The 9,494-nt window shown below is 45.0% G+C and overlaps 1 protein-coding gene across 3 annotated transcripts; it reads left to right on the forward strand.

The window, feature by feature from the left end:
• The first annotated feature begins 765 nt into the window (after window positions 1–765).
• Window positions 766–9,262, forward strand: C1S (complement C1s). Of its 3 annotated transcripts, none has more exons than XM_074534882.1 (12): window positions 766–987; window positions 1,413–1,490; window positions 1,784–1,988; window positions 3,128–3,305; window positions 3,533–3,658; window positions 4,321–4,520; window positions 4,744–4,897; window positions 5,127–5,242; window positions 5,475–5,553; window positions 5,803–5,940; window positions 6,416–6,490; window positions 8,010–9,262. In XM_074534882.1, exons 2-12 carry the CDS (start codon window positions 1,486–1,488, stop codon window positions 8,801–8,803), a joined length of 2,070 nt encoding a protein of 689 aa, XP_074390983.1. In that variant the 5' UTR covers window positions 766–987; window positions 1,413–1,485; the 3' UTR covers window positions 8,804–9,262. The 3 variants fall into 3 exon arrangements, with proteins under 3 accessions (XP_074390983.1, XP_005486093.2, XP_014121913.2); XM_005486036.4 differs by having other exon boundaries at window positions 1,426–1,490; XM_014266438.3 differs by lacking the exon at window positions 1,413–1,490.
• The last annotated feature ends 232 nt before the right edge of the window (window positions 9,263–9,494 follow it).

The following is a 9,494-nucleotide window of genomic DNA, read 5'->3' on the forward strand; positions in this document are numbered from 1 at the left end:
GCTCTGGAGTGTGCTGTGCTGGCAGTAAAGGGTAGAGGCTGTAATGGAATTTTAGATTTTCATTTATAGTCCAGTCCCTGTGCAGCTGGTTTGGGAGGAGGGGCTTTCTAGAGTACTAGTGACAGATATTTTTGCTTGCATTTTGGCCTTGGCCTGTGGGCAGTGGCTGGGTTGGTCCTACCTGGTGTAAGTCTTTGAATTCCTTTCTGCAAGTGTCTTGCATCTAACTTGCTGCAGGGCATGTCTGATGAACATGAACATGATGAATGTGCTCTTTCTTACACAAAGCTCACTTGGAAAACAAAAATGTAGTTATGTGTTCCTAGTCCTAAATGCGTCCCCATACTGAACCCAGCAAAACCATGTGTCCTCCTGCTGGTAGCCTCAGAGAGGCACAGCGTTGAATAGGCCACTACTTTGTCCTTATTTTTTCCCTAAAAAGGGATCTCTGAAGCATCCCATGAGGAGCAATAGCAGCAGCCCTGTGGCCATCAGGTTGCAGTAAGACTGAATTGCACCAGTCTCTGGACATGATGATCAAACAGGGTTTTCTGTGCAGAAACATTGGACTCTCCCTTTTCTACACCCTTTGGATGTTGTTCGCAACTTTAAAAAAGGGAGGGGAACGAAGAGGAGAGGGAAGGCAGTCGAAAACTCTATTCCCCTCCCTTTTCCCCAAAGTCACCTGATTTCCCGAAAATACAGCCAGACTGGTGCGCTCCCTACGACAACTTCAGCCAAGAGGATTGTGCAAGTCTTTCTGGAAATTCCCCTTCCTGCTGAGAGCTTTCAAAGCCAGCATCTCACTCTAGAGGGAGGGCTGGGAAGCCGCATCCCACAGATAGAGGGTGCTGCGATATTGAGAATTAGAGCTCCCTTCCCAAAACTCGGGTTTGGGTGCGTTTGGAGGAGGGTGTGCACAGGAAGAAAAAGCAGAGAAAGAAAAGAGAAGAGACAAGGAAACCAGACGTGAACTATGGAGAAAAGGTAAATTTTGCAGGCATTATAAATGAGAGAGGAGGATATTCCCCAGTGTCGTTTTCTGACAGCTAGAAGAGTGAGGACAAGGTTCTTCCAAGGTCTTAGCGTGATTTTTGAGGTGCTGGGAAGAACCGACTGGGTGCTCCTGGGGGGATGTGTTCTCTGTCTTAACTTGCTCTGCACCAGCGTGCTATCTGGATTCACTGGTGGTCACAATGAGAGAGCACTGGTGAGTATCAAGACAGAGATTTTGTCCTTGTGGATCTCAGCCTCCCTTCTTGATGCTTGGGTTTGCTCTGTGCAGGAAGGGCCAGAGATATAAAGTTGCTTTTCAGGCAAACCCTTAACCTAGTCTCTCCAGGGTGGGGGTTTAGAGTTTTCAACCTGCTTAGCAGACACACAAACATACAGGCAACATTAACCAATCACAGTTTTTTGTCCCAGAGCATAACTCCAAAGTTCAATTCCTGAAGGTTTTCAGAAAGGAAGAACTGCTTTTCCAAGATGTGGTGAGTTATTAAACCTCAAGGTTTATTAGTAATTTTATTCTATAAATCATGTATTTGCCCTGTAAGACTCTACTGATTTTCAAATCTTAATGTATCTATAGTGCAAATAACCTCCAGAAAAGCTGCAGGAGAAGGACAAGCCCCATACAGCCACAGCACTGGCCTTTGAAACTCAGGAGCCAGGAGCTCTGCTGCATGCCATGTGCAGCCAAAGTCTGACTGTTCACTGGGGCTCTGCACACATGAAAATGGAGAACACTGCTGCCATGTCACCTTCGCTTCTCTTTCCTCAGGTCCCTGATCCTCTTCTGTCTCCCTGTCTGGGCTGAGGCAGCCTCTATGTATGGAGAGATCTTGTCACCCAATTATCCTCAGGCGTATCCCAATTATGCCAATGAAACCTGGCACATCCAGGTGCCTTTGGGATATGGCATTCACCTCTATTTCACACATCTGGATCTCGAACCATCACAGGACTGTGAATATGACTTTGTGAAGGTACTGTCTGTGTCCTTGAGTGAGAAAAAGACAAGAAGGCAGCTTAGAGCACAGAACGGCAAAGCTGTGCACACAGCTCAGAGCTGGGAGAGGAGTTATGCACAGCCTTCCTGTTCTGGGCTCCAAGAAGTCCAAATGGCTGGTTGTGTCTCCACTAGCAGCCATGAAATCAGCTCAGGTTTGTTTTATAACCTCATGAGTGTTGGCTGCCAACTGAGTGTCCCATTTCTGCCCCCCATCCCATGTTTCTCCATATTCTTAGGAAAAGTCTTCTTAGCCATCACTGACACATCTCTGTGTGGCAGTGCATATTCCTTGCCATTGAAGTGTAGGTGTAAAAAGACCATTTTCTTAGGGCAATAGTTGTCTGTGCCAGAAATTATTTGAAATTAATCAATGAGTGGATGCAGATGATTTATTGCAAACAGAAATCAATGAGTGGACATAGATGACTTATTGCAAACAGAAATTGATTGGAAAGGATGAAGGTTAAAAACAATCTATCTGTGTAGGGATAGTGGCCACTCAGATGAGGTGCTGTGGTCCCTTGCACCACAGTTTTTTTATGATCCATGTACCACAAATTTCTTGGAGCCAGCTGTGCTCTGTGTTGTCCCACAAGGCACAAAAGATCAAGCACTTCCACACAAACAGACAGAAACACGACCATCCTGTCCTGCCTTAGCTCTGTGTGAACAGGAGCAGTAAGGTCAAGTGCAGCACCAGGACACCTTTGAGGAGGACCAAGGTGGGACAGGAGGATGAGTGTGGTCTGTAGTAACCTGTGTCCTTTTGCAGCAAACCAATGAGCCTGTTAGGCTGCTCTGTGGACTGTCACGGTTGGTTTTACTGCTTTGAAATAGCGTTTTGGTGATTTTTTTTGGACAGAAAAAGGGGGCCTGAAGAAAGGATGCTAACAGCAAACACTGTGGATTAATTTGTATCTGAGAAGTTAAGGCAAGTATTTCACTAGGAAGAGAGTAGGAGGAACACTCTTCAAGTGTCTTATGAACATCATGAAACTGGCTGTCCAGGGGCTCCACTTGGCTGCACCTGAGCACTAAAAGCTGAAAGACTCAAGTGCTGGTAATTCCAGATGTTGCAGTAGCGAGGTGAGCTGTCTTTGAATTCTTCTGCAGATCCTGTCTGGTGGCTATGTCGAAGGCGTGCTTTGTGGGCAGAAGAAACCTCATGCCCCTGGCTCCAGGATTGTGGAGGAATTTCGTGTCCCTTACAACAGCCTGACTATGAGATTCCAATCAGACTTTTCCAATGAGGAGCGTTTCACTGGTTTTGCTGCCTACTATGTGGCAGTGGGTAAGGTTAAAACAGCCTCCTCTGAATCTCTGTAGTTTCCAGGCTGGGAGGAAAGGTGACAGGAAGGGTTTTTCTTACAGAAATGCCTTATTTAAAGAGATCCTAGCAGAGAGAGCTGCATTCCAGTATGGCCAGTATTTCCTTGTTGTCCACTAGTGTTTGCTTCAATATCTCCTTCCCTCAGGGCCCTCTCCTAATTTGGCTGATTCATCTTTTCACACTTGCAGACTTGGATGAATGCATGGATTTTGTGGATGAACCCTGCAGTCATTACTGTAATAATTATATTGGAGGTTACTTCTGCAGCTGTCCACCAGATTATTTCCTCTATGAAGATAACAAAACTTGTGGAGGTAAGAGATGTGCAAGACCTGTGATCAACATCAAGAATTCATTTAGACCAAGTGAGATATTGTGCTTGGAAGACTTTATCAATCTTCTCAGCCATTTGTGACAGGTATATTTTGGGAGAAAAAACCCATCCCAGTGCAAATCTGAGCTGCAGTAGACAGTGGTTTGAGGAATTTCTATTAATGTATTCTTAACAATTCTATTTCTGTGTCAGGAGAAATAAGAAACTACTGAATGACCTTCTTTAAAGACTATGATGGAAACCCTTCTTAGCATACTGCTATCTGTGAATCTTTAAATATCTGACAAAACAGGGAAGTTCCATAAGGACAAAAAAATCACCAAGGGCCTGCTTGGCTTGAACCAAAAAGTTGCAAGATCACAAACGGTGCATGTTGAAAGGAGTGTAATATGAGAACCTGAGAATGAGGAAAGGAAGCCTAAATCTCAGGAGGAGGGTAAAAAGGAATTAAAGTCCCTGGCTAACTGGATAGAGAGTGGCCCTAGCTTCAGTTCCTGGGGAAGATACAATGTTGTGCCATGGTTATTGCAGGTTATTGCAGCTGGGCAGACTGGGAATGTGGTCGAAGAGGGAGAGCTTGTCATGTGCACACATGGACCATTTCCTTTCTGAATCCTACTCGTGTTCCTTCCTCAATCCTAGTGAACTGCAGTGGGAATGTCTTCACTGAGCCAACAGGGGAGATTGCCAGCCCCAACTATCCTAGCGAGTACCCGGAGAACTCTCGCTGTAACTACCGAGTGGCTCTGAGCCCGGGCTACTCCGTGGTGCTGAGCATTCACAGCAGCAACTTTGACCTGGAGCCCCCCGACTCCAACAGGATCTGCCACGACAGCCTCACTGTAGGTGTGCAGCCCAGGGAGCTTAGGGGTCAGGGTGCTCTGAGTCTCCCATCCATCTCCTCATATTCAGAACACTTTGGTGCTGCTTAACTTTATTTTCAGTTATGTTGTCTTTTGGAGATTGTGGGAATACCTTTGAATATGTATGCATTGAGTGTGTGTTTTAATTGCTCTCTCAGTACATTTGGCATTTCTCATTTAATCTTGTTTGGCATTTTCACAGATTGTCTCTGGAAAACAGCGTTTTGGTCCCTATTGTGGCAGCAAATTCCCAGGTCCTTCTGAAATCAAAACCAGCAACAACATTCTTGACATAATCTTCCAGACAGACCAGGGCATACAACACAGAGGCTGGAAAATACGCTACTATGGGGACCGTGAGTATACCCTTGGGAATGTGGTCACTGCTGATGAGTTAGGGACAGGATTTGTCCCAGGTCACATTTGTGGCACAACAACATGTTAACATGTTCACAGCTACTGGTACTGAGTAAGGGTATGCCTGCTTACTGGGGAAAAACATCACTGGGGAGAAAGAGCTTGGGAGCTGGAAAGAGAGTGAATCTTGAACCAGTTCATCACAGATTTCCATCTATCTTTTCAAAGCTGTAACCTGTCCCATGAGTGTCATCCCCAACTCTGTACTTGAACCAAAGAAGGACAGATATATCTTAAAGGACATTGTGAAGGTGACCTGTGTGGAAGGCTACGAAATTGTGACTGTAAGTGAAATAAAAAAACCATGTGTCCTCTCTGGCCTGCTCAGCAACATCTAGAGGCCATTCCCATCAGGGGTCCTGAGTACTTTTGGGAACCCAAGGTTTTCAATATAGCAGTAATAGTAGGAATCCTCTTCCAGCCACTGCAGCATTTTGAGTCCCCTCCACTGGAGCACCTGTGTCAGATGTATTTCATGTCCAGAGACTTACATGGATCATATGTTTTATTTCCTAGCAACGAGATAGCATCACAAGTTTTGTCTCCAGCTGTGAGGAAAATGGTGAATGGAGCAACTCGCACTTGAGCTGTGTTCGTAAGTGACCTGTGTCTGTATTGTGCCAAGGGAATTGGAATGAGTGTTTAGGCTCTAGATCCACTGTATCTTCAGATTAGGAGGATGCTGAAATCCTGGGATGTGAGCATGCTGAAGGGACAGAGAAAGTGAGCTCCCATGACTGTACAGGGATTAGAGAAGCTGAGTAGCTCCCTGTCATACAAAATAATCACATTGTTGAGTGAGGGTGCTCCTTTGGTTGTGTTTGATCCTTTTTGTTCTCTACAGCTGTGAACTGTGGTGATCCCCCTAATGTTGACAACGCCCAAGCCTCATACATCTCTGAGCTCCAGGAGCCTCTGTACACAGCTGCTGTCCGCTATGAGTGTGAGGCACCCTACTACACCCTGGAAAACAAAGGGCATGGTGAGCATTGCCTCTGCTGCACAGTCATATTCCTTGGGTTAAAGGCCCAAGAAGTGCTTCTGGCACCGCCATGGGGCTGGGATTTTGTGCTATCAGGTCAAGACTGGTGTGGGGTTGCAGGCAGTAGTTTAGTGTTGCCTCTGTGTTTAATATACTCCAATAATGCCTGGGCTGTTGACCTTAAATTCATTAGCAAGTCCTCTCTCTGTTTGCCTTGTGAGTAAACCATGCAGGCTTTTGTCACGTGTAACACAGAGTTCTGGTAGAAAAGTAAAGGACTCAAGAAATCTGTTGAATGAGGCTTCTCCCAAAAAGGCATAGAAGCACCCTGGTAGGGAGATAACAGCAATGTTTACCAAGCTGTGCTTGCTTTGCAAATAAGAATGTTGATATATCATGTACATTAGTGTTATTTACCCTGTGTTTATCTTGACTGTGTCCTTATGGAATTCTTTTTTCTCTCATGTTTTCCCAGCGGTATATCGGTGCTCAGCCAGTGGAGAATGGGTCAATGAAGGGATGGGAACAAAGCTACCAAAATGTGTCCCAGGTACTACCAAATACTCTACGTGTATGCAGCATATGAAGAACACTGCTTCTTTCACCTCTGTATTTTTCTTTTCTTAACTTCTAGCTGATAGAGAGAATTTTAAACCCTGTGTACTGCTCAGTTTACCCTCATAGAAGAGGCAGCATGACTTGCCCTAGCTGTACATGATGCCTGTTCACCCCTTCAAAGCCCCAGATCCTCACTGGCAAAGTATAAGATCCAGGTGGAGGAGATTCAACTCTCTTAAAAGTCCAGTCACAGCTTAGACAGTGGTTTGGATTATACAAGTACACAGTAAGAAAGGCAAACTGAAAGATAAAGCTCAGGGAATTTACTACCCAAGAGGAGGCAACAAAGAACATGAAGCAAAATTCTTCTCAGTGGGACACAGCAATAAAAGGCAATGACAGGCTCAGGTTGCAATAAAGAAAATTCTGATTGTATCTAAGGAAAAATGCTCCCCCAGAGCACTGGAACTGCTGTCCAGAGAGGCTGGCTAATCACTACCCTGGGAGATGAGCAGAAGTTACCTGTCAAAGCCCCTGAGTAGCCTGGCTCTGGAGTTAGAAGGCAGGGGGAGGGCAGTTAGGCAGGAATAGGTTGAGCTAAATGCACTGAGAAGTACCTTCCAGCATAAATCTTCCCATGATTATGTGAAATTCTTTAACAAATTCTGCTTCATGCAAATTAGAAGCTATCTGCTGGCTATAGTTCCTTAATCTGTGATTTTCTGACTAAGGACTCAATGCAAACAAGACAGTATGATAAGAAATCAGCTTCCTAGCAATGTCAGAATGGCCAGTCTTATTTATATCCTTATTATTAACATTCTCCAAAATGTTACTGAGCATCTTGCTCAAAAAAGCATGGAACATCTTTGCACTCAGAAGACCCCCAGATAAGATCCCCTACTGCTTAAGATTTTACATACTTATAGAATGGAGAGGCAAAATGGTAAAACATCAGTGACAAACCTGAACCCTTAACCTGAGAGTATCTGGAGTTCACAGAAAGCAAAACCAAAATGAAAACAAATCAAACAAAAAAAGACAACAAAAAACTACCACCACCAAAAAACCCCAACCATATGAAAAAGATATATATTTAAAGAACAGTGTCATATTTATAAGAAGTAAGTATTTTTTCAAAGACTTCATCTAAAGAGCATAATTCAGCAAAGAAAAAAACCTAGAAGGTGAATAAATTGCGAGCTTTGATATACCTAACACTGTCAAGGTGACAGCTGCTTTCCAGAAAACTGAATTTGAGAATGATCATTTTAAATCTAAATTGAGTGCTGATGGTATTTCTTCTAGAATTTTCTTTGATTTCTCTGTAAATAGTATTTGCAAGGTCTGTGGCATAAAATATAAACATGGTTACTCAGATTCCAAAGTTATTTAGAGGACACAGGAAGGAGGGGACTGTGGGCTTTTTAGCAGTACTAAAGAACCCCCAGTTTGTAACTGCCAATTCTCCCATCTTGTCTTTCTCCCGTTTTTCTTTCTCTTCTTTCTAGTCTGTGGGGTGCCTAGCAATCCCATCCGAGACACAGGAAGGATTTTCGGAGGCACCCGTGCAGAAAAGGGGAACTTTCCGTGGCAGGTGTATTTCAATAACCCCAGAGCCAGTGGAGTGCTCATCTCTGACAGATGGGTGATGACTGCAGCTCACGTGCTGGAGGGGTACGACAAGCCCACCATGTATGCTGGGGTAATCAATGTTCGTAGAGATTTCCTGACGCAGGAAGCTGAAAAGCTTATCCCAGAAGCTTCTTTCATCCATCCTGGTTGGAAGGAGGAGCCTGCAGAAAGCAGGGTCGATTTTGATAATGATATTGCGCTGCTGAAGCTGAGGAATCCCGTGAAGATGGGTCCAGACATCTCACCCATCTGCCTTCCTGGTAAATCTCCTGAATATGAGCTGGAAGAAGGGACTCTGGGCTACATTGCTGGATGGGGCAGGAAGGAGAAAGGAAAGCTCCCTGCTGATCTTTTGAAGGCCCAGATTCCTGTGGTGAGCATGGACAAGTGCCGGTCTGTGAAACCAGACGGCTTCGATGGCTCTGTCGTTTACGTATTCACGGACAATATGATCTGTGCTGGCGGTGGCAAGGACAGCTGCCAGGGGGACAGTGGTGGGGCCTATGCCATCCAGGACCCTCTGAATGCCACCCGGTACTACGTGGCGGGGCTCATCTCCTGGGGGCCAAAGTGTGGCACCTTTGGCCTCTACACCAAGGTGGTGCGGTACCTGGACTGGATCACAGAGACCATGCACCAGCACGAGGGCGAGGAAGCCTGGCAGGAATAGCTGCTGGTCCTCTCAGCACCGTCGCCCTTTCCAAATGTGAGGGCTGCATGTCTGGGCTGGCTGCGACGCTGTGCACTCTGTGTATCCAATGGGCAATATGTAACACATTGTAACTCATCCTGTCTAGGCTGAGCGGAGAGCCAGGGGTATGGACCTGCTTCTCCCACTGTCATCACCTCTGGGAAGGGAAATTCTCCTTCTTCCACTCATAGTAGTGTAAAAAGAAGACATTATACTGAATAAAAGAGACTTCTGCTTCCTTTCGTTTTTTTCTGTCCTATTTTTTCTCACTTGGAAAAGACCTAGCTGTGCCCCATTGAAACCTGACAGGGAGGTTTCAATGAACACAAGAGAGAATAATGGTTGGTTCCCATGGAAGGTTCAGAGCCTGGTTTCTGATTTATATAATTTCCTGACCTGTTCAGAATATCTAACAGCATTAAAGAATGTCCAAACTGCCTTTTGTGCAATGTGCTATTGTGTCTGTAATGCCTTTCTTCTTCTCAGTCTAGACCTGGTTCTCCTTGAAACTCCCTAAATCAAATGTCTAATCATATTCTGACACTGCTAGCTTTCATCAAGCTCGAACTTGTAGTACCTCACTCTCTACCACAGTCTTTATAAAATTCTTCTGAGGTGGTTTCATCTCACTCATCAACCATTACCAGCAATGAGGATTCAGACTTCTGAA

Source organism: Zonotrichia albicollis, chromosome 2 (assembly GCF_047830755.1).
Source record: "Zonotrichia albicollis isolate bZonAlb1 chromosome 2, bZonAlb1.hap1, whole genome shotgun sequence".
Lineage (NCBI taxonomy): Eukaryota > Metazoa > Chordata > Aves > Passeriformes > Passerellidae > Zonotrichia > Zonotrichia albicollis.

Coding starts and splice junctions, on each gene's coding strand:
- C1S (XM_014266438.3), top strand. Junction 1,989..3,127: donor GTGAATATGACTTTGTGAAG/GTACTGTCTGTG, acceptor ATTCTTCTGCAG/ATCCTGTCTGGTGGCTATGT. Junction 5,554..5,802: donor CTCGCACTTGAGCTGTGTTC/GTAAGTGACCTG, acceptor TGTTCTCTACAG/CTGTGAACTGTGGTGATCCC.